Below are 25,102 nucleotides of genomic sequence, written 5' to 3' on the forward strand. Positions count from 1 at the left end.
TCTCCATCCTTCAGCACTGCAGGGCACCAGCCAGAAAGGCAGGAGCAATTCCAGAGAACTGGAGAATTTCCAGGATTAGGTAAAATCCCAGCAGACACAATGCCAAAGGGACTGAAGGTACCAAGGAAAACACTCCAGCACCAACATCCTGCTGTGATTCTTGATCTCCTGTACAGGAGCTGGACTGGATGATCCTCATGGTTCCTCCCAGCTCAGGATATTCCATGATCCTGTGATAGTGAAGATTATCCCCAAGAGCCACATCTGAATTCAAATGAGATGAGAACAAAATGACAAATGAACTTTTGTCTGTCCCTATCTCAAACCCAGATCTCGAGCTCGGGGTTACTGAGAAAACCCAGCAGGAGCTGGATTTTCCCTTTGAACTCCTGGTTTAATGGCACAATCAGGACTGCAGAAAGTGGAAACGTTCAGCTGGACTTTTCAACAGCTTTGTACAATCAAATTAAACAAAACCAAATATAGAAAAGCATGCAAACTTGCACAAGCCTTGTCTACCAGGAAAAAAATCCAAGAAATCATTACAATGGATTCTGGTAATGAAGTCCAACTTCTGCCCTACTGAAAGCTGAAGGAGTTGGCACCAAAAATCAGGGGGAGGAAGAAACCAAAGGCATTTGGAATCAGTAACACTCATGCCTAACAGAAGGAGATTTGGGTTTACACTGCAGATTAACCATTCAGGGGCACAAAAACAAGTCCCTGGGCCTGAGAGTAATTAACACTTTCAATTAACAGTGAGATGCTGGTTCTAGCAGGAAGGGGAAGGTCTGTGCCTGTCCCATGGGGTAGTTATATATAAAAGAGGCTGGCAAATGTTTAGCAGCTGCTTTGTGGGGCTGAGTTTTGCACATTTTGCAAGGGATCCAGGATTGCTTGGAGCAATCCCTGCAGGCCAGGGAATGCCAGCAGCCTGGTTAAACCTGACCAAAGGTTTAGAAACCTTCACCAGAGTCCCAATTCATGAGTTACTGATTTGTTTGGGTTACAGCTTCACAACACTGAATATTTCAGCTCAAGCTCCTCCCATCTACTACCATCAGTCACTGGCCACTTTGTATTTATCAACCCATCACACTCATCAACTTATTTTTACTTATCAACTATTACAAATTTATGAGCTGGGCATTCATTTGTCAGAGCTCAGGTAAGTCTCCAAGTACTGCAAATTCACCTTAGAGATCCCAGACCTGGGATTTAGAAGTTTCCTACAGCAAATCTCAGTGGTGTTTGCAGACCCAGCCCCTCTGAGCTGGAGGGATGGACACAGAGCTGCTGGAGCAAGGCCAGAGCAGGATCACCAGGATGATCCCAGGGATGGAGCACCTCTGCTGTGAGGAAAAGCTGGAAGAACTGGGATTGTTCACCCTGGAATAAAGCAGCTTTGAGCTGATCTAACTGTGGCCTTCCAGTGCCTGAGGAAGCTGCAGGAAAGATGGAGAGAGACTATTTACAGGGGATGGAGGGACAGGACACAGGGAATGATTTCCACTGCCAGAGGGCAGGGATGGATGGGATATTGGGAAGGAATTCTTGGCTGGGAGGGTGGGGAGGCCCTGGCACAGGGTACCAGAGCAGTTGTGGCTGCCCCTGGACCCCTGAAGTGTCCAAGGCCAGGCTTGGAACAGCCTGGGACAGTGGAAGGTGGGTGAGCTCTCTCCCAACCCAAACCCTTCCAGAATTGTGTTAAATGATCTGCACACATGTAAGGGTCACCAGAAACCACTGCCACCCTTCCAGACAAGGAATCCCCAGGTGCAGGCAGCAGGGATGTGGCAGCTGGAGCTGCCAGCATCAGCTGGAGCCTGGGCTGGGCTCAGGGAGCTCAGGGAGCCCAAGCCCAGCAGCAACACCCTCGGGAAAGGGAAGCACAGCACTTCCTTCCCAGCCCCAAAATAAACCCTGCTCCCTGCTTCCCCCCTCTCCCTGCAGCCTGAACCCAAACCTCTGGAGCCTGGGAGGGCTGGAAAACACAGCTGTCATTTTTTTTATCTTTCCAGGAAGATCCTGGTGCTGCATTTGCCTTCCAGAACTGTGCCAAGAGGCAATGACATCAGGATGTTTTATACAGCAAAACCCTTGGAAAGCCACTCAGACAGTCCTGGGAATGTGAGAGGCACCTTAAATCACACAAATGGCTGCAGGGACCTCTGTGAGGACACATCAGTGAGAGAAGGAGTGAAGGGCTGCTCCATAAAGTGTTTTAAACCTGAAACATCCTCAGCTTTCCATCCACACCAGTGCCTGGCTGCAGTTGCTTGCCCAGCACGAATTACAATTGCAGATTTTAATTCCCACAGCCACCACTAAATTCCCACCTAGAAACCAAGCAGCAGTAATTCTGAATTGAGATTTAATTCTGGGCTTGCTGAACACAATCAGCATTCAAGCAGCAAGGCTGAATCTGGGTGAAGGGCAAAGAAAATGGAGGCAGCCCTGCCTGATAGCCCATTTATCCCATTTATCCCATTTATCCCAGGACTTGGCTGCTCCCAAAAGCTCTCCCTCTGCCAACCCATGGTTTTGTAAGTGCCTTTCCTGCTGCAGCAGCTATTGAAGCTCCTTCCTGCAGAAGCTCTGCCGTCACTTGGCAGCTCCTCTGGGCCAGCTCAGGACTCACAGGCAGTGTAAACACTGCATTTTCCTTGTTATTTTGGGATATCCCCTGCTGCAGATGGGCTCTCCTTCCCTGCACTGCTCAGGACAACACAGCTCTGATATGACTGAATAAATCTCTTTTTTTCCCCCCCTTCCCAGTGCATGGTTAAATCCCACTGGAGGGTGTTTGGAAGGCAGGGGTGGCTCCCACCTCTGGAAAGGGATGGCAGCAAATTCCCTTCACATCCAGAATTAATCCACAGGGCAGCCAAGACCCTGCAAATGCCTCCATCACCTTAACACTGGGGGTTAATAATAAATAATTTAAAAGCTGCATAAGCTTGAGGAGGTAGAGTGGGAATTCTGCAAGCCTGCCTGGCTTGGATCATGGATTTTTGGTGGATTTTTGGTGGATTTTTGGAAGCAGAGGATTTGCAGCTGATGCTGTTTTTCCTGGAATTCTCCTCTCCTTCAGCAAGGCAGCAGATGCAGCTGGAGCAGAGGCTGCAGCTCATTCCTTAATTATAAATGATGGCTTTTAGAGCAATGGATCCAAATCTTCAGCATTCCCACTGGAACAACCCAACAGGACCATCCCCCTCTGGAGCACAAGAGCCAAACCCATCCATCCCTCTGGGGGGTTTTCCACAGGAGCAGAATTTGCTCCACAGTTTTCCCTGGCTCCTTCCCAGGGGTGGGTTTAATCAGGATTATCCCTGCTCTGCTCTAGGCACACTTGGGAAGCTGAGGTGGCAAAATGCCTTTCCATTATCTCAAATTTATATATCTATAATTAAAAAAAAATATATTAAAATTATAGATATATTAAAATTATATATAAAAATAATATATATAAACATCTATTTATATATATATACATAATATATAATATATATTATGTATAAAAACATACACATAAATAGTAACCCCATATTTATATATGCATATACAAAAGAGACAATTATATGCATATATAATTATACATAAACACACAAAATAAATGCATATAAAAATATATCCACATACACACACACACACACACACACACACACATATATATTATATATATATATATATATATATGTCTCCAAGATACAATGACTGAAACCAATTCACAAGCAAAAAGTAATTTTTTCTATTTGATAATCTACACAAAATGTTTTTGTATTTGGTAATCTACATGTTTTTGTATTTGAAAATCTAACCCCAGGTTTTCTACCTTCTTACTGAGTTTGGTGCTGATGGGCTGAAACTCCTTGAGGGTTTTCATAAGAATATTAAAATAAAAGTGATCTCTTTTTTTTCTTTTTGTTGATTTTTAGATTTTAAAATTAATGTGCACTTCACACTGAATTGAAAGACAAAAAGCACTGAGTGCAGGCAGCTGATTAAAGCACCTTTAAAGACAAATTCCTGCTGATAACACCTTAATCCAAGCCCTGAGCTGGGTGTTGGCTGCATCCACTCCCCTCTGGGGAAGCTGGAGGAGGGGAAAAATCCTTCAAAGGAAAAGAGACTTCCAGGAATAAATAGCTGGGAATGCCCTGGGTGAGCTCAGGGATGGGGGATACCCTCTCCTGCTCACTGGGGATGGAAAAAAAGGTAAAAGTATTAAAAAATTTGGGAAGGAGAGAAATTTAAGGCTGAAAGTGGAAAAAAAAAAAAAAAAAGAAAAAAAACTCCATCACAACCAACCATCAAAATTCATTGCACAGAACTTTGTGTGGTTGCTCTGGTGGGTTTTTCCTTTTCTGGGTGTTCAGGGTGGGGAAGGAACAGGCTCACAGCACTAAAAATCAGAAAAGAGGGCAAATATTCTTAAAACACCCAGAAATACTAAAAAAAAAAGGCTAATTTGGTGCATGGAGAAGGACAGCAGTGATGGGGAAGGGCAGGGATAAAGAAGAGGAAAGGGGAAAGAAGGGAAGAAGGAAAAAAAGGAGAAAAATCAGGAAAAGAGAGAGGGAAAGGAAAGGAAAGGAAAGGAAAGGAAAGGAAAGGAAAGGAAAGGAAAGGAAAGGAAAGGAAAGGAAAGGAAAGGAAAGGAAAGGAAAGGAAAGGAAAGGAAAGGAAAGGAAAGGAAAGGAAAGGAAAGGAAAGGAAAGGAAAGGAAAGGAAAGGAAAGGAAAGGAAAGGAAAGGAAAGGAAAGGAAAGGAAAGGAAAGGAAAGGAAAGGAAAGGAAAGGAAAGGGAAAGGAAAATCCTGAGTTAAAGGCATGGATAAACAAGGATCATCAAGCCCAACTCCTTGCCCTGGACACCCCAATAGCCAAGAGAATTAGTGAAGGTGCTGAAGATTTTTCTTAAAATATATATTTTTTATTTATATTTATTCATATTGGTTATATATTTATTTTACATATATATATATATGAAGTGTAACACTCTTGTACCTGTGTAGCTGAACCCATTGCTCCCTCCCTCCAATCTCCCCACTGCTCCCACTGACCTCTGGAAATCTGGATTCCTTTAAACATGCCAAAGCCACTCCTTCCAGGATAATTATGGAGAAAAAAAAAAAAAAAAAAAAAACCAAACCCATTTAAAAACAGAGCTATCTTCATTTATCACGAGTCCAGCAGAAATGCTGATGTGTTTGCTGGGTGACACAGTTGCTGTCTTGAGGCAAAATCTATAATTTTAGGAAAATATGAGTGTTCTAGAGTGCACTGGAGTAGAGTCCCCTCAATCCCCCAGCAGGGATTTAATTGCAGAGCAAAGTTCAAAATGGAACAAAAATCCCTCCAGCCTCTGGTCACAACACTTGAGAAATTATACTTTGAAATGAAGAGATAAACAGCCCATAAAATTATCATCAGATTGATGAAATAAAGCTGCAACCAGGACAAACTGATGCTCCTGGAGCTAATGGGACTTGAGAGGGGTTTTAATCACATCTCCCACATGTATGTGACACCTGGATAATTTACAGCAAATAAATCACAGACTGGGCCAGGTTGGGACCTCAAAGGATTCAAGGTTTTATGGGAATGGAGCAACTGTGGGAAAAGCTCTTCAGACCAGACTCTTGGAAATTAAAAAGAGACAAGAAAATCTGAATAAAAGCTGATTTTTATTCCAATAAAAAGGGTAAACAGCAAGATCCAGGTGATTGTCCTGGAAACCTGGGGTTTTTCTAGGGGGGAAAAAATGTGTTGGATGGCTGGAAAGTATTAATAAAGGAAAGGAAAAAAAGATGGGAAAGGTGGGAATGTCCAGCCTGAAGAAAGGAAGGCTCCAGGGAGAGCTCAGAGCCCCTTGCAGAGCCTAAAGGGGCTCCAGGAGAGCTGGAGAGGGACTGGGGACAAGGGATGGAGGGACAGACACAGGGAATGGGACACTGCCAGAGGGCAGGGATATTCAGAATATTGGGAAGGAATTCTTCTCTGTGTGAGGCTGGGAGTAGAATTCCCTTTTTCCCTCCAAGTTTTCCATTAGCAACTTCTAACAGCAGCCACTCTGCAGCCACCACCTGTGGAAGGGATTTTATCCATGGATGACACAGAATGGGACCTGGAATCCTCCTGGATCTGCCACCATGGGCAACTCTCCCCATGGTTTTCATGGAAATGCTGGAATGGTTTGGGATGGAAAGGATCTTAAAGCTCATCCAGTTCCACCCCCTGCCAAGGGCAGGGACACCTTCCACTGTCCCAGGTTGCTTCAAGCTCTGTCCAGCCTGGCCTTGGACACTGCCAGGGATTTGGGGCAGCCACAGCTGCTCTGGGCATGTGTGCCAGGGCATCACCACACTCAGAGCCAGGAATTCCCAATTCCCACTATCCATCCATCCCTGCCCTCTGGCAGTGTCCCATTCCCTGTGTCCTGTCCCTCCATCCCTTGTCCCCAGTCCCTCTCCAGCTCTCCTGGAGCCCCTTTAGGCTCTGGAAGGAGCTCTGAGCTCTCCCTGGAGCCTTCTCTTCTCCAGTGAACATTCCCAGCTCTCCCAGCCTGGCTCCAGCCCTTGGAACATCTCCATGGCCTCTCTGGATTTGCTCCAGCAGCTCCATCTCCTTCCTATGAAGATGTCAGACCTGAAGGCATCAAAGCCCTGAGCACAAGGAACAAGACACCTGCAGCCTCCTCCTGCCTTGTGTTCACAACAGGAATGAGCTGGGATTAAAAATCTCCTCTCTTCAAAACCATCCCTCTCTGTCCTATCACTACCTGCCCCTGAAGAAATTTCATCCTACTTCATTTTCAGGAAAACAAATGTTCAGGACATTCAGCACCACAGAGGTGCCCAAAAAAGGTTGGACCTGTGCTGGAATTTCAATCTGAAAAGAATATTTCTTGCATGAAAAATAGTTTGACTTAATAAAGTAAAAACCAAGCACCAAACAAACAAGGACAAAAGGAGCCTTGTTCCCAACTCTGTGATTCCATGAGCACGGCCCAGTTCAGGAGCCCTCCCCCTGCCAGGGCAAAACCCTGACGTCAAAGCCCCCGTGCAGTGGCACAGAATGATTCAAGAACAAGGAAAAAATAGGAGGGAGGGGGAAAAAACAAGCCCAGTGGAGGAGACTGAGCACATTGGGATGCAATGCTGCATGTGGATGTTCCATGTGTCTGTCCTTGCTCAGGGAAATTACACAGTGTCTGCTGCTAGTGAGGGAACGCACGAAGGCACTGCTGGAAAAACGAGTGGGATTCTTTCATTGCCTTTTATTGGGATTCTAAGGCAGCTTTGCAATGGAAAATCCGTGTCTTGATGAGGCAGGGGTGGTAACTTGAGTCCTGAGAGCTGATACATCAACACCAGCTATCCCAAAGTGCTGCTCCTTGCAGTGCAGGGCTCAAGATGCTCAGCCCATGGGATACAGGGAGAAGAGCAAATCCTAACAAGCCTGAAAGCCAGTGTTTTTCTAAAGTAAACTGCAGGAAGGAAGCTCTTTCCAGTGTTAACAGGATTGCTCAATTAGCAATTGAAAGTTTATTAACTTGGATTGTATCTTGTTCCACCCCCTGCCATGGGCAGGGACACCTCCCGCCATCCCTGGGTGCTCCAAGCCCCATCCAGCCTGGCATTGAACACTTCCAGGGATGTGGCATCACGTTTTCCTGCAAAATCTTCCCTGTAATTTTTAGCTTTTTGGATATTTGGTAGCTTTATGTTCCATTTAAATGCTTGCACAGCCATACCCAGTAGGGAGAGAGGTTTTCCAGTGATGCTGAACCCAGCTGGAATATTGGGAAACTCTCCAGAGGAGCCACAAGCTGAGGTCACCTCAGCTCCCCAACACCCCAGCACTGGTGGGCTCAGGAAGGTCTTTGGTAGCTCTGTGCAGAATTCCTTTAAATCCCTGCACCAGCAACCCAGAGAAATGTGGATTACTCATTTTTCTATAGCACAGAACAAAGAAAAGCAAAGGTGGATTAGTATTTTCTTAACTGGATTTTTTTTTTTTTGAAAGAGGATCTTCACAACCTGATTTTGCCAACTGTTCCCTCCCATTCACCAAGCACCCCTCCAGAGGAGGCTTTCACTGGCTGCTCCTGGATGGATGGAAGGAAGGAAGGAAGGAAGGAAGGAAGGAAGGAAGGAAGGAAGGAAGGAAGGAAGGAAGGAAGGAAGGAAGGAAAAGCACCTCTCCAGGGAGCTGTCCTGAGGAGCAGCCCAGCCTCCCTCACCCTGACCCCAGATCACTCCCTCCCCTCTCCAAAAAGGACAAGTGTCCCAGGGTGACAGCAGCCTGCAGTCCTGACTCATTCCCAAGGAATGTGCAAGCCAGAGGAGCTGGTCCTGCCAAAAAGACATCACAGCCAGTAAGGGAGCCAGAGGACGTGTCCTGGGAGGGAGGATGCAGGGAAAGCAGGATGATGGGCAACCTGAATTCCCAAATTCCCCAAGTGCTTTAATGATGGCTAATCCCTGGTTAAAGCTCAGATCCTGCAAAGTGACATTTGGAGCCCTGAGGATTCCTCAGGCAGCCTCACCCCACTCCATAACTGTCAGTGTTGGTCCTTCTCTTACAGATCCACATGGAATCATGGCTGGAAGAACAGGGCACAGGGTGCCCAGAGAAGCTGTGGCTGCCCCTGGATCCCTGGAAATGTCCAAGACCAGGCTGGACAAAGTTTGGAGCCACCTGGGATAGTGGAAAGAATCCCTGCTGATGGCAAGGGTAGAATGAGATGGTCCCTTCCAACCCAAACCATTCCAAGATTTCTTTTTGGTTCTGCCTGTTGCCTCAAGCTCATTCATGAAGACAAAACACTTTTAAAGGAATTTAACACCTCCAGCCTGGATCTGCCTCACCCATCCTGGCACTAAAGCCCTGGGGCAGGACATGAGGGAAGGGGACAATTCCTGCAGCAGAAGCTCTGTGAGCACCAGCCAGGAAGGGAAGCTGAGCAAGACAGGGACAAAGCTTCTTCCACTTCCCAACTTTCTAACTGAATTGGAGTTTCAGCAATTAAACCTTCCCAAAGTACAAGTGCCTGCAGGGAACAGGGGAAAATAAAGAAAACAACCACCAGCCAAGCAGGTGTAATGGGCTGGGAAGAGATTTAAAATCCATTGGTAAAACAGATTTTTTTGGGTGCTATCATGATGTTCTGCAAGCTAAAAATCAGCTGATTTGTAAAGAGGAAAGTTTCTGCAGCTGCTGGTGTGAGTTGGTTTTTTATGTGCATCCCCTCCCAGAGCAGTTCTTAACCTGTTGGCCAAATTCAGCCACATTTTACCAAAAAGTAGAGGTTTCCCAAGATCCCACCTGGTCTGGAAGGGTGGGATCAGTGCTGGCACAGGGCCATGCCATGCACACAACTCCCAGCTGACCTGATGGCCACAGAGTGGGAGCTGCATCCTCACTGGAAAATGGGTGAATGAAAGAAAAACTAAGATCAGTTCTCCAGAAATAATAAATAAAGATTTCCTCTGGTTTCCTGGGCACTTCTCATGGTCTATCCCAACAGTTCTACCTGGTAAAAGCTTCAGCCTGGATGAGATCAATGTGTCAAAAACAAACCTGGGCAATAAAATTAAATTACAGCAACTCTGCTAAAATTCCATCCAACAGGAATTTGGGGGCCTCAGCATTTTTCCAAGTTACACACCACAAACCCTTGAAAGCCACTGCAACATTCAGAACTGAAACATTCTCAGCCAGCTGAGTTTTGCTCAGTTTTGTTCCTCTGCCCCTGTGTAAGCAATCAGTTAATTCACATTTCAGAATGGGAATGAAGAAATGCAGTTTCTCCAAGTTGTTTTCACACCACAAGACTTTACCCAGGGCTGGATGCTGGGCTGAAATCAGTGAGCTCCACTAGGGCTGTAAATCTCCTTCCTTCCCCTCATCTGTCAGAAAAACCACCACTAAAAAAACTCCCCCAAACACCCAAAGCAGGAGCAGGCAGTGTTGGTGTCCCTGGTGATGTTGAAACAACTGAAGTTTGCAGTGCAAATAATCCCTCATCTTTCCCAACTCAGTAAACATTCCCCACATCCACTATTTCAGGCAGATATCCACAACTTTTTTTTTTTTTTTTTTTTTTTTTAATCATCACATCAAAGACCGGGGGTTAAAATCCAGGTGACTGGTTTGCTGACTCATAGATTCACAGTGGTTGGGGTTAGAAGGGACCTAAAAAACCATTTAATTCCACCCCAAAGACACCTTCCAGTGGACCAGGGTGCTCCAAGTCCAACATGGCCTTGAACATTTCCAGGGATTCTATTCTGAGTACAATTTCTTGGAGTTTTGTATGGTTTAGACTCAGTGAAACACAAGCCCTGATGGGGAGGAAAATGGAAAAAAAAAGGAAAGAAAAAAAAAAAGGATTAGAAAAAGGGGAAGTTGTGAGTGTGATGATTTCTATGATTTTTCAGCTCCCCACACCAGCTTCCCCACGTGCCTTATGTCAAATCAAAACCTGAAGGAGCTGGAAGAGGAAACTACTGATTTGGGCTGGGTGGGTGCAGCAAACCCAACAATTTCCTGTCTGTGGTGTGACAAACCCAGGCTCTGGGACCTGCAGGAACACCAACACCACCTCCCACCCTGCACTCCTTCCCCTCCCACTGGGACCTGTGAGCTCTTCCCAGCCAAATCAGATGGCTCAGAGTGACAGAATTTTAAAAGATAAATAAATAAAAATAAAATTTTCATTGTTTTAGCCCCTAAAGAATAGCCACCACTCTGAGTATAAATATTAATTGCTGTGACTGCAGCTTGGAGCTGCCTCTATGTGGCTTTTACCTCCCCCCACCCTGAATTCCTCTGGCCATTGGCAGCTCAGCTGAATATTCCACTCAGGCTCACAAAGAGGACTTTATTTGAGCCAGGATCAATCTTGAGCTCACGTAGGAGCTTCCTGGAGTCCAAAGCTGGATGGAAAGGAATGATCTGGCCCCTCACAGATCAATGTGCATGGCTGGGGTGTGTGTTCACAGCACTGGCATGTTGTCATTTAAATGTCACCAAAAATGTGCTGCCTGGAGGGTGAGGATCAGCACAGGGAAGGGATGAATCAAGTGGCAATGTGGAAATGCAGGGAATGGGAGCAGCTCTGCTGGTCTCCTTGAGGATGCTGCTGAAGTGGGAGCATCCAAATGGAAAATCCAGGTACCAATTCCAGCTGAGAACAGCCCAAAATCCTGCCTGGGTCTGGAGCAGGATTTGGTGCTCAGAGGTGCCAGATCCCCCTCTGTGCTCACCATCCCACTGTCTGCCAGCTGGGCAGGTTTTGCTGTTTAGAAACTTGGGAAGAAATTTTCCAGGGAAATCTGGAGCAGGGTCAGTGCCTGCCCAAACCACAAACACCATCCCCATTTGTGACATGATTTGGGCCAAGCTCTCAGCACCCAGCCCCAGAAGGAACACAAACAGCTCCCCAAGGACTGAAATCCTCTCATGGCCATCATGCATTTGGAAAGCAACACTGAGGAGTGACCAGTGCTGATTTTGAAGGAAAAAATCCTTCTCATCTCAGATGATGGCCAGATGAGCACCTGTGGATGTCCCAGGTGAAGGTGCCCAGGTGACATCATGGGCACAGATTGGAGAAATGCCCTGAGCTCATGCCTGGCACCAAGCAGTGATGCTCAGACACCAAATTCTGGGAAGTGTGGCTACAAGCAGAGAATCCCAGAATGGTTTGGGTTGGAAGGGAACTTAAAGCTCATCTCCTGCCATGGGCAGGGACACCTTCCACTATCCCAGCTGCTCCAAGCCCTGTCCAACCTGGCCTGGGACACTGGCAGGGATCCAGGGGCAGCCACAGCTGCTCTGGGCAACTTGGGCCAGCACTATATAGAGAAGAATTCCTTCCCAATCTCCCATCCATCCCTGCCCTCTGGCAGTGAAGCCATTCCCTGTGTCCTGTCCCTCCATCCCTTGTCCCCAGTCCCTCTCCAGCTCTCCTGGAGCCCCTTTAGGCTCTGAAGGGGCTCTGAGCTCTCCCTGGATCCTTCTCCTCTCCAGGTGTCACCCCCAGCTCTCCCAGCCTGGCCCCAGCCCTTGGAGCATCTCCATGGCCTCTCTGGATTTGCTCCAGCAGCTCCATGTCCTTCCTGTGCTGGAGTCCCCAGATCTGGATGCCTCTTTCCAGCAAAGTCCAAAGCACAAGGAACAAACCCTGCAGCCTCCTCCTGCCTTGTGTTTACAACAGGAATGGGCTGGGACAAGGACTCTGCATCTCTCCCCCATAGCCTTAAGCTGTTTTCAAGAGTTCATTCCAGTTGCAAAGGCAAAGAATTTCCCCAGCCAGTCTCACGAGGGCCTGGAGTGTTTACAAGCACTGCAAATCCTCAAACACAAACCTGGGCAAATCAATGACACTGCACTTTGCTGGTGTTTTATTCATAAACCTTTCAGGGGTCCATTAAGGAGAGGAGACTTCACAGGCAGAACAACACTAATATTTAGAATTGATCTTGCAAGGAATGGAGCTGAAATCCTTGGAAGAAAACACAGCAAAGTCTATTTGATGGTGAAAAGAGCCCCTGGGGTAAAACCCAGACACATTTGAAGGCTGAAACCACTTTAAAAAAGAGCTTAAAGTGCTACAACCAAAACTGCATGGGACAACTCCTGTGCCAGTCCTCAGGTGACATCCCACCCTCTCCCAGGTGACACAAAGGAGATAGTGGAGGAGCTGCCAAAGGGAACAATGGAGATTAAACCAGAGGCACAAACCCTTAACCCAGCTTCAATTCACCAAAAACCCCAAAAATCCCTTCAGGAGATGTCAGCACTGCCTGCCATTGCCAGCCTGTCTGAGGGCAGAGGGTTTGCTCTGACATTTTTCTGTGTCAGCTCTCCTGCCCATCCCAGGTCACTAAAATAGAGATGCTACCACACTACTCATCCTTAACCCCTTTTGGTCCAGAAGGACATTGATAATTCCTTTTTTTCACTTATCTATTTTCCTCAGGTACAAACCCAAAAAAGTGCTCAGTGCTCCCAGCAAACCCCAGGAGATGGAATCACCTGCTACCCATACCCTGCCTGTAAAAGAGTCCCAGAGAGAAATCCACATTTCCATCACAAAACTTCTACCCACCGACTTTCTGAATCTGCTCAGTGCACATTTAGGTCATCTGTCTAAGGCTGTGCCTCTGCCAGACACCATTTGTGCCCCCTGCCCTGTTTCTGTCAGCTATTCCTTTATTCCCATGACCAGACAGAGCATCCCACATACATCCCACAGAATTCCACAAACCCCACAGAGCTCCTCCCAAGCACGTTTCACAAATAGCAGGATTTTTTTAATTCCATGTGTTTAAAACAAGTTGACAACAACAATAACCTGCGTTCACTTCCTTCCTTCCTCTGCACCCAGTGATTTTAAGCCTCGCTTTATTTTTTTTGTTTGTAAGTCAATAGTGGCAAAATTCCTAAAAAACCCTGAGAGAGCACCAGGAGTTTCCACTACAGACCCCAGCCCTCACTGAGCAACTAAATGCTGCTGCTCTTAAAACCTCAGCAGTTTTTTTGCTTATTTTTCAGGGATGACTTTGCCAAGAACTTGGCACGGCTCAATTAACGGAGTGGCTTAATCCAGCGGGTGATGAATAACAGGGGAGCCAACAGGTCACTGCAATTCACTTGAGTTACCAGAATCCCTATCTGCTGCTTGGGCTTCCTCCAAGCCCTGCCTGCAGCAGCCACGGATTTTAATTGCCTGTTCCCAAGGAGTCTGAGTGTAGCCACTCTGCACAGGCAGGGACTGAGCCCGTGGGATTTATGGATACCTGCAAACCTTAAGTTAAGGAGGAAGACTTTGCTGCTTCTTCCTAACAGGATATTTACTGCACTCTTTCTCCTACAAGCATCAATAAGATGCAAGATTTTTCTCTTTTCCAAGCTCTCCTTCCTGCTGGGAGGAGGAAAGGTGTTTTTTCCCTTTGTTCACTGATGGTGAAGAGCTCCTACCATCACCCTACAACCACAGTGTGGCTGATCTGCTGCAGATTCCCACTGATGTCCCAAACCTCTCTGAAACTCTGGGCAAGCCACAGAAATCTCCTTTCCAAAGCCTGCAGAGTTTGTCCCAAAGGATGGAGCAGGCAAACCCCAGCCCAAGGCACTGACCCGTGTTCCTTCCTCCCCCAGCAGTGCCCATGGGGGATCCCACAGGGAAACACAGAACTGCAAAGAAACCTTATTTTAGGAAATTTCCTTAAAACTCACAGCAGAAAATCTGCTTGGCAGGAGAAGAATGTTTGGTTTTTTTTTAACGCTGAGAGTTGTTGAAGTAAGGAATTAAACAGAGGAATAACAGGGAGGGAAAAGGTTAAAAATGCAGGGAAAGGGTTTCAATGTGGAAAAATTGCAAAATGAATTGATGTGGAGACGAGGCAGCGCAGAGGCTGGATGAAGGGAGGCATTGAGGAGGATGAGGAACGAGCCTTGTCCCACCCCGCTCCGCTAAACCCGACCCCGCTCCACTGGCAGCAGCTCAAAGAGGAGCCATAAAAATAATGAGAGGGCTGGAAGAGCTGACACGCAGGAAGATTAAAAGGAACTAAATACGTATAGCTTGGCTGGGTGACCAAAGCCAAGGGGAAAGGGAAGGCAACAGCCGGAGACAGCCATGGATGTGATCTGATCTGACCATCCCGGGAAGGGATGAGCCCCCCGGGGAGCTCCATCAGCCGCATTCCTTCCCTCTCATACAATCCCTAATTTAACAAGTGGAGAGGATCCGGGCAAACATTTCTTGGGGGATGGATTACGTCAGCAGCTAATTTAGGTCCTCCATGCCTGGCTTTCCTTTGCACACACGCTTGGGCCCTGGATCACTCCGGCATCTCCCGGCTCCGCGGGGAGCATCGCTCCTTCGCTCACGGGCTGATTTTTTTAGCACCTCTAGAAAGTCTGTTTGCTTTTTCTCCAGCTATGGAGTGCTCTGCTTCAGCAAAACTTTCTGCACCTCCAGTGTTAAAAAAAACCAACCCAGAATAAAATCAAATTTTTGGGGAGTTCAGGCGACCTCCAGCACGAGACCCTTTGATGCGAGTGCTCGCTTCCTTTAGAAACACAGCATATTTATACCCATCTCTTCCTTCCTGCGACTCCAGATAATTAATAAATCAAAACCTAAGCACGGTGGGGGCGGGGGGAGATGGGTTTTCCAAAAGCCACAGGCGGGCTCTGCAGCGGAGCGGGACCTGCAGCTGACAGCTCCGCTACTCCCACAGCCGCAGGCACGCGCGGGACCTCGCAATTAATATTTTATTTGAGCAATTACAGCCATCAGCCCCGGCTGCACCGCTGAGCAAACACAGTCGAGCCGTAAAGAGCCGATAAAGAGGCAAGGGGGTGGAGGCTCGGCGGGGCCGGGCTCCCCGCTTGGGGCAGGGACCGAGCCCTGGAGCTCCCCCGCGTCCCGGACACACGGGCTTTGTCCAGGTGTGTCCCCAGAGCCACCGTGTCCCCACGGTCCCCTCGCCCACACCACCCCGCTGATGGCCACACGGGCCCTCGGCAGCGCTTTGCTCGCACGGAACTCCAGGATGAAGTTTTGCTGCGAACTGCGGAGCGCCCACAAAGCCGCAGCCCCAGAACGCGGAGCTGTTCCCAATTCTATATGAAATCCTAATTCTGTGTGAAATCCTACGTGTGCAGCAGCAGAGGATGAGGCTGAGGCCCCGGGGTGGGAAAGCCTGGCTGGTGAGGAGGTGAGAGGGGCAGCCTGGAAGAGGGCCGGGATGGGATGGGATGGGATGGGATGGGATGGGATGGGATGGGATGGGATGGGATGGGATGGGATGGGATGGGATGGGATGGGATGGGATGGGATGGGGGGATAGGGCAGGGTGTGGGTACCTGGGGTGCTCCTGGTGCTGGGAGCTAAGGCAGAGCACTGGAGCTAAAACAGTACTGAGGCAGGGTGCTGGGACCTGGGAGGCAAAGTACTGGGAGATAGTGCTGGAATAGGGTCCTGGGAGCTGAACTGCAATACTGGAGCAGGGTGCTGGGTGCTGGAGCACAGCGCTGGGTGCTCAGGCACTGTACTGGGGCAGGATGCTGGGAGCTAAAGCACAGTACTGGGAGACACAAGTACAGTCCTGGAGCAGGGTGCTGGAGCACTGCACTGGAGTGGTGCTGGGAGCTAAAGCAGGGTACTGGGTCAGGGTACTGGGTCAGGGTGCTGGGAGCTAAAGCACAGTACTGAAGCAGACTGGTGGGGGCTAAACTGGAGTGCTCAGGCACTGCACTGGGCAGGGTGCTGGGAGTTAAAGCAATACTGGAACAGGGTGCTGGGAGTTAAAGCAGTACTGGAGCTGGGTGCTGAGCACTGGGCAGAGTGCTAGGAGTTAAAGCAGCACTGGGTCAGGGTGCTAGCAGCTAAAGCAGTACTGGGTGCTGGGAATTAAAGCAGTACTGGAGCTGGGTGCTGGGAGTTAAAGCAGTACTGGAGCTGGGTGCTGAGCACTGGGCAGAGTGCTAGGAGTTAAAGCAGCACTGGGTCAGGGTGCTAGCAGCTAAAGCAGTACTGGGCGCTGGGAATTAAAGCAATACTGGAGCTGGGTGCTGGGAGTTAAAGCAGTACTGGAGCAGGGCGCTGAGCACTGGGCACTGCACTGGAGCTGGGTGCTGGGAGTTAAAGCAGTAATGGATCAGGGTGCTGGGAATTAAAGCAATACTGGATCAGGGTGGTGGGAGTTAAAGCAGCACTGGAGCACGGTGCTGGGAGTTCAAGCAGTACTGGAGAAGGGCGCTGAGCACTGGGCACTGCACTGGACCAGGGTGCTGGGAATTAAAGCAATACTGGATCAGGGTGCTGGGAGTTCAAGCAGTGCTGGAGCAGGGCGCTGAGCACTGGGCACTGCACTGAGCTGGGCGCTGGGAGTTAAATCAACACGGGCTCAGGGTGCTGAGCACTGTGCGGATGCCGGGCTGCTCGCGGAGTCCCGGGGCACTCACCGAGCTTCTCGACGAGGCGCAGCATGACTCCGCCGATGTGGATCTCGCCGGTGACCCTCAGGGTGACGTCGCGGCCCAGGTCGGTGACATGGACGCTCAGCTCCCACGTCCCGTCGGCGTAGCAGCCGTCCGGCATGCGGATCCCGTCCAGCGCCATGGCCCCGGCCTCCTGCGCCTGGCACGGAGCGGGATCAGCGGCGGGAAGGGCCGGCGGCGCCCGCTCCGCGCCCCGGGGCAGCGCTGGGGCGCGTGGGGCGGATCGCGGCCGCCGCTCCTGAGGGGCCGCCGCGGGAGGAGCGGCGCGGGCGGGCAGGGCGGGAGGCGGAGGGAGGGGAGAGAGCGAAGGGAGGGAGCAGGAGGAGGAGGAGGGGGATAATAATTAAAGGAAAAACGCGCCTGTGGCAGCCGGGCCCCTTGGCCTTTTATGGAAGCGAAGGACGGAGCAAGTGGGGGCAGCTCCAACATCCGGGAATCGCCGGGGGGCGGCCCGGCCGGGATCGGACCGGCCCGGCTTGGGATCGGCCCGGTTCGGCCCGGCCCAGCCCGGCTCGGGCCGGCTCAGCACAGCGCAGCTCAGCCCGACTCAGCACAGCTCAGCTCAGCCCGCTTTGGCTCTGACCATCCCGGCACAGCCCGACTCAACCCGGCCCGGCTCGGTCCGGCTTATCCCAGCTCGACTCATCCCGGCTCATCCCAGTTCGGTTCCTCCCGGCTCATCCCGGTTCGGCTCATCCCGCTTAGGCTCTGCCTATCCCGGCTCGGCCCGGCTCAGCACAACTCGGCTTATCCCGGCTTGGCTTTGCCCAGCCCGGCCCCAGCACAGCTCGGCTTATCCCGGCTTGGCTCTGCCTATCCCGGCCCGCCTCATCCCGGCTCAGCTCATCCCAGTTTATCTCATCCCAGCCCCGCTGTGCCCGGCTTTGCTCAGCCCTGCACAGCTCAGCTCATCCCAGCCCTGCTGTGCCCGGCTCAGCTCATCCCAGTTTATCTCATCCCAGCCCCGCTGTGCCCAGCTTTGCTCAGCCCTGCACAGCTCAGCTCATCTCAGTTTGTCTCATCCCAGCCCCGCTGTGCCCGGCTTTGCTCAGCCCTGCCCGGCTCAGCTCATCTCAGTTTGTCTCATCCCAGCCCCGCTATGCCCGGCTTTGCTCAGCCCTGCCCAGCTCGGCTCATGGTCCCAGGGCATCCAGAGAGGAAAATTCGGGAGCCAGTCCGCAGAGCATCCATTCGGGCTGGTGGAACCCCGTGCCCCAAACACGCGTGGGTTCCATGGCAGCCGTGCCCGCTCTGCGTCCTTTGGGTTTTTTTTAACACTGGCCCTAAATTCACAGGAAAAATCCTTCCTGTTCGGCAAAATCCTACCTTGGCATAGTAGCCCGTGCCCCCGTTGAGGCTGGGAGATGGGCCGGCTCCCTCCATCCTCATCATCTGTGTGAATATGGGAAATGGGAACTGTCTTTAAATGAAAGGGTCTGAACCGGCACAAATGGAGGAAAAAAAAATATTATCCGCTTCCTGTAGCTCCTCCACCCAGTGATACACACATCCCGCCAAGCAACCGCGCTTCCTGAAAATCCAGCGCGCGGAAGGGGCTGTGGTTGGAGATCCGGCGCTGGGGATGTGTCCTGCCCCGTGCCAGGTGATGGGAATTCACATCCTGGCAGAGCTGTGCCCGCCTGGCAGCCTGGGGGATGCTCTGCCAGCCAGCCCAGCAATGTCTCCATGATCACCATTCCCGCATTCCCGGTGAATGGCTGTGGGAGATTTAGGAGCATGGGATCATGGCATGGTTTGGGTTGGAGGGGACTGTAAAGACCATCTGGTTCCAGCCCCCCTGCCATGGGCACCTTCCACTAGACCAGGTTGCTTTGGCACCACACAGGTAACAAAACCTCTTAAAAGGATGGTAACATTTTTCCACTTTTCGCTTTGCTGTTATAATTGAGATATTTATAAAGGCTGTTCCTCTGCTTCAATACCTAATACACCTTTAACACTAATAAAACCTTTCCTGAGGTCACTCTGGGCAGACTTAGCCAGGTTTTATCCAAGTGTTGTTGCTAAAGCAGCTGATGCTGCTAGGGGGAAATTGGGTGACGCTGCCCCCTCAAACCCTCCTGGGGTCTCAGGGGAGCCCCCATTCCATCCCCCCAAACGTGGAAGCCGCAGCGTGATTTAGAGGGTGACTCTGGAGCGCAGGCGAAAGCCGGTCTGTAACAACAAAGCTTTCCCAGATGCTATCTCCGTGTTCCTCCAGCCTCAAACAATAGGGCAATAAATAGAAAGGGTTACTCTCGGCCCGGCGTGTTGGACGAGCTTCCCAGCTGATGCAATTGGATACGGCCCCGCGGAGCTGGTAACCTTTTAGTACAGCTGGCTGAGGAAAGGCTGCCGGCTCCTTCTGCTCCTAAACCCGCTCACAGAGTCTCCCTTTCCCTGAGGAAGCCCCTCTGCATCCCGGGGGCTCCTTTCCTGCGTGGAGGGAGAGGCTCCCTGAGCCCCAGTGCCCGGCTGAGAGGCAAAGCAAGGTCAAAAATGCACCGGCGCAGCTCTTGCGTCAGAGGCAGCCAAGCATCCCCAGGGCTCTTCCCACTGTTTGCAGCGAGCCCTCGCTCCCACCAGCAGCAATGGCCAAATAAGGTGCAGAAACGCGTGGCCGCTTCCATCGGGGTTGGGATGATACCTACCAGACCTGCCAACCCCTCCGCCCCTTCTCCCTGCAAGCCAGGATACTTTTCCAGTGAAACGGCTCCATGAGCATCCTTGGGAAACCAGTGTGATAATTTCCCTGTCCCCAAATCGTTGTGTCCCTTTTTAAATTTAAGCTGGTGATCTCTAATTTGGTTTTTAAAGTGTTATGGGCAGTTGTTGAAAGCAGCTGTGTTCCTGCTCGGCTGCTCCGGGCAAGCCGGTCAGACTGGCTCTTCCCAGGGTGACCAGCCATGGAACTCTGCCCTGCACATGTGGGTGCCTTTGCTGGGTGCCTGGAGCTGGGAAAGCAGCAGGACTGAGTGCCCATACACAGAGAGAAATTCCCCAAATCCCTCTGTAAACAAAGGCTCTGTTTCCTCAAATGCTCCGAGCACAACATGCTCTGAGCTGGTGGTGAGCAGGCTCCTGTCACCTCTCTGCTTTACCTGGATTTTGATATTCCCTGTCTACAGTTTCTTTCTTAAAGAGGATGAAGTTTCAGGGAAAAAAAAAAAAAAAAAAAAAAAAAAAAAAAAAGAAGAAATGCAGGTGCTTGTTATTCCCTCCACTTTTTGTGTCTCCAGCACTTCCCAGCCCATATTCTCCCTTCCAAACCACTGCCACTGGTACCACTCTTCATGTGGGGTTTGCAAGCTCTTTACTTCACAAAGTCGTGGGATTGCAGAATAGTTTGGGTTGGAAGAGACCTTAAAGACCACCTCATTTCAATCCCCCACCTCTTCATCCCCTCATCTTTTGGCCACAGCCAAGGCTCCCTTTTCACAAATGACCATTTCCCAGCAGGGACAAGGTCACACTCCTGGCAAAGGAAACATGCAGGGTAACTCTGCTTCCTTGTTTATTCCTGGCCACGCTCGTTCTTCCCTGATTTTGTCATTTCAGAAGCATCCACATGATGTGGCCCTTCTATTTTTTGGATGTAAAGGCAGAGCAATGATGCTGTCGTGGCTACGTGTCCCAGAAATGTGCCAGCACCTGGGTCGTGCATGGAGTGAATCCAGTGTTCCTGTAATGAAAGGATGAAGGATATTTGTGATGAGGATCTTGAAGAGGCACAGGAGATGGGGAGGTTTAGTCTTTCTAGGTTGTGATTGTGGTTTGGTCTCTCCAAGCCCCATCCAACCTGGCCTTGGACGCTCAGGGATCCAGGGGCAGCCACAGCTTCTCTGGGCACCCTGTGCCAGGACCTTCCCACCCTCACAGGAATTCCTATTCCTTCCCAATATCCCATCCATCCCTGCCCTCTGGCAGTGGGAAACCATTCCCTATGTCCTGTCACTCCATCCCTTGCCCATGTCCCTTTCCTGATGGCCAAGGCCACATGGGAGGAAGCCAGGGACCAACATTCTACACTCCTTCATGGCCAAAGGTTACAAAATAATAGAATAGAATCCTGGAATTGTTTGGGTTGGAAGGAACCTTAAAAATAATCCCTATCCCCTTCTGCCATGGGCAGGGACACCTTCCATAGCCCAGGTCACTCCAAACCCTTTCCAACCTGGCCTGGAACACTTGCAGGCCATCCACAGCTTCTCCTGGCAGAATTTGGGATAAATCCCAGGCTGCAAGAGATAGTTATGCTGAGATAAGATGCACAAAGCTGGATTGAGGTGCCTCCTCCTTGGCAAGTCAAGCTGAGGTTTTGAGGCCCTGCAGCTACAAATTCCCCTCTCATTTTCCTGCCTCTAATTCCTGAAATCAGCCACGGTGCACTGGAGCCTGCCAGGCTTGTGCTGCAGGACAAACCTCCCTGCAGGGCTCTTCTCTGTCCCCTCTTCACCTTCTTGCCCAGGTATTTGGGTTAATTAAGCTCCCAAAGCCTCAGGCTGGGAGGTTTTCTCCTCTGCAATCAGCTCTTTATAACACAGCACTCTGCTGGCTCTCTGGCTGGGCCTGTCAGGCACTGGTTTCCTGCTGACATTAATTCCTGTGCTGTCATTTATCTTTAAGCCTTTTTCTGTGTCCTTCTGTTTCCAGCTGCCAGGAGTGACCTCCACTGAGTGTGACTCTTGCTTTGGCCCACACAGGAAGCAACGTGCCCCAAATCATTTTCTGGTGTGTTGTCCCCAGTGTCAGGAGTGCCCTTGAATTTTGAGTCCTTCTAGAAGGGTTGGCAGGTTCTAGAGCATCCTAAAACATCATTTTGAGCCAAAGGGAATTGTTAGCTGAACACTTGAATCCATGTGATGGAGAATTTGGATAAATCCCAGGTAAATTTTCCTAAAAGCTGATTCATCCCCAGGGCTGCAAAATCTCCCAGGAGCCATGCCCAGGAATTCCTCCCATTGCTAATCTTCTTCTGCATCACCTGTGCCTGACTGATGGTTTTGGGACCACTCATCATCCTCACCTTGTGACTTCCCACAGTAAATGCAGGATGCAGGAATTTGTCCCTCTCAGGTGCTGCTGTCCTCATCCATCTTTCAGACATCTCCAGAACCCTCAGGGATGTTGGAGCATTGCCTCCATCCAACCCAAAAACTCAAACATCTCCCACACCCCCTCTTCTCCCACAATATGCAACATATTAAACCACTTTCTATTGTCCATCAGACTTTTTGAGCCTTTGCCACTCCCGTTCTGGCTTTCCTCCATCTCCAGAAGGCCTCCTATTCTTCTGCCTTTACAAATACCAAGTCCAGGCTGGAAGGCTGAATTTCTCCCATGGAGCTGAGGCTCAAAGAAAATCCAAATGTCAGGCAACACTCAATCACCATCCCTGGGGCTGGTGACTCTGGGGTGTCAGAAGTAACACCCTGAATCATTTATCCACTGTTAGTCAGCAAGAAGAAACACCAAAAATCCCAAATAATTCCTCTGATGGATCTGACATTTCTCTGGCCAGATAGTGTGAAACATCTATTTGGGAATGATTTACTGGAGGGGAAAAAAAACCAAAAATCCCCAAATTCCACCATCAATTATTCACAGCTGCTCTTCAGACCCTTTTGGGGGAAGCCACTTGATGAGAAGTGGAGCTGTGGGAACTTACCCTGTGCTGGCACCCAGGTATCTCAGTGAAGGAGGGGAGGGAAACTGCCCCCAGCACCCTGTGATTGCAGAGGGACAGCCCCACACCCAGCCCCAGCCCAGCCCTGGCACCGACCCATCCCGTTATCTCCCCAGCCCCAGCTCTTCCCTCCCCAACCGTTCGGGAAATTGGCTCCCAGCCCATCAGTTTTCCCTCTCTGAGGGGGAGGTGAAGCTGGTCTGGCAAGTTTTTTTTAGGGAACTGAGGCCTGGGGCATCCCTGAGACACTCTGGACAACTCCCACTCTATGGATGCGCTCTGGTGCTGCTCTGGAGCTTGGCAAAAATCCTGAAATTGTGGAATGGAGAAGGAAATCCAGCCCTGGGGATGGGGCTGGCCAGCAGTGCTCAAGGGACATGATGATGATGGGGATGGATTTTCCTCCTGTGGAACTCCCAGAAGGCCCAGCCTGGGCCACCCATCCCCTCTGGATGGCACTGGGATGCTCCCTGCTGGTTCCACCACCAGCCCACCTGGTGCCAGGTCCTGTCCCCACCCCACATCCCCCAGAAATGCTCTGAGGCGGATTTATTCTTCATCCCCATGACCAGGGGTATGGCAGCAGCAGCTCAGGGAGGGGACTGGCAACACCCAGATGTGCAGAGCAGTTGGGACACACTTGTGTACCAATTATCTCCCAAAATTCCCACACCTCCCTTTCATGTGGCATCCTGAGAAGGACCCACGTGGCCATGAGCTCCCTAAGGATGGGAACTGTCCCCAAGCCCAGCCAGAAGGAAGGAGAGGCTGGCAGCAGAAACACCACCTCTTGTTCCCATTGCCTGATCCCAGAAACATCCAAAACCTCGGGAATAAAGGACTTGAAGCAAACCACACAGGTGCAGGGAGCTCTCCAAGGCTGCAAAGCCCCCCTGAGTGTGGCAGCAGCCCCATAAATCAAACCTGTCCTACAAATCACACCCTGTGGATAAATCCCACCCCTGCTGTGGAAACTGCGAGCCTGGAGGAGGAGAGGAGGAGAAGGAGGAGAAGTGGAGGAGGAAGAGGAGGATGAGTAGGAGGAGGAGAAGGAGAAAGGAGAAGGAGGAGGAGGAGGAGGAGGAGTGGAGGAGGAAGAGGAGAAGGAGAAGAGGAGGAAGAAAGAAGAGAGAGAAGAAGGAGGAGGAGGAAGAGAGAGGAGAAGGAGGAGAAGGAGGAGAAGGAGAGGAGGAAGAAAGAGGAGACAGGAGGAGGAGGAGGAGAAGGAGAAGGGCACCAAGGACAGAGCATTGGCTTTGGCTGCCTTTGCGCTCCCAGAGACCAAAAAGCACGGAAGGAGAATTTTTATCGATTCCCACGTCAGAGCTCTGGGAGAGCTGGCTGATAACAGGTCCCTGAGCAAAGCACTGACCCACGGGGCTCTGTGGGGTGTTTGGGGCACGGCCCTGATGGAGAAGGACACTTTCACCCTGTGTGAGGCAGCCAAATTTGGCCCAGACCCCAAGTCACAGGTCCATGGGGCTCTGCAGCCCCCCAAAATCCCTGCTGACTAGTTTTTAACCAAAATCAAAGATACCTGCCCATAGCATGGGGGTTGAATGAGATGGTCTCCAAGGTGCCTTCCAGCCCAAACCATTCTGGGATTTTGGGAATCCTATATCCTGGCTCTTGCTGTGGTCACCCAAATTCATGTCCTGCAATGAATGGCTGCAGCCAAGGGAATCACAGCAATTTTCTCCCCATTTTCCAGAGGGAGAAGTCCAGTGAACACGTGGCAGTGACTGACACCCCCTGAGGATTCAGATCCCCACTGAAGCAGGGATCACACTGCCCAGGATGGTCGGGGTGGAAAAAGCACAACAGCCCCTGTGTGCAGCACTGGTTAAAAAATAACCCCAAATTGCTTCCTTTTGAAGGGAAATTAACACTGGGAAACAGAGGGGCTGTGCCCTGATGGAGACCAGGCTCAAATTTCCCAGTCACATCCACACCTCTCCACTGTGGATCGCTTCAGCTCTCAGACAAGTGTCCTGAGCTGAAAAAAGAGATTTGGGGAACATAATCAGCAACAAACCCATCTATGGTAGGGGCTGATAGCTTTTATTTGCCCCTCAGCCACCTGAGAAGCTGCAGCACTTTCAGGAACCTGTCGTGCTGGGGGAAGGGGAGGTGGATGATGCCCAGACAGCTGCAGGGCTTTGTGCTTTTCCAGCTCCAGCCTCCACCGGAAAGATCGGATGCAGGAGGGATGGTAATGCAGTTAGGGCTGGAAAAATAGAGACAGAGCAGGGCAGAGTGGTTTAATAAGGTCGATGTTATTGAATCAGCTGGGTGGGATGAACTCTGTCTGCGAGCAGAGCACTCTGAAGCATCAGCATCTCCCCCAGGAAAGGGAGGTGGGCTCTCAGCTGGCCAGGAATGGGCA

The 25,102-nt window shown here is 50.4% G+C and overlaps 1 protein-coding gene across 1 annotated transcript in view; it reads right to left on the minus strand.

The window, feature by feature from the left end:
- The window catches only part of LOC130266484 (fermitin family homolog 2-like), a 33,337-nt gene extending 14,876 nt beyond the window's left edge, over positions 1 to 18,461 (minus strand). Inside the window, exons 1-2 of the mRNA XM_056515754.1 lie at positions 18,357 to 18,461; positions 16,995 to 17,163 (exon numbers count right to left, since the gene is read on the minus strand). Of these exons, the coding sequence (XP_056371729.1) occupies positions 16,995 to 17,163; positions 18,357 to 18,422 (235 nt within the window). The 5' untranslated portion in view covers positions 18,423 to 18,461. The remainder of the gene's footprint in view (positions 1 to 16,994; positions 17,164 to 18,356) is intronic.
- Positions 18,462 to 25,102: the final 6,641 nt, after the last annotated feature.

This window comes from Oenanthe melanoleuca, unplaced genomic scaffold, assembly GCF_029582105.1.
Source record: "Oenanthe melanoleuca isolate GR-GAL-2019-014 unplaced genomic scaffold, OMel1.0 S058, whole genome shotgun sequence".
NCBI lineage: Eukaryota > Metazoa > Chordata > Aves > Passeriformes > Muscicapidae > Oenanthe > Oenanthe melanoleuca.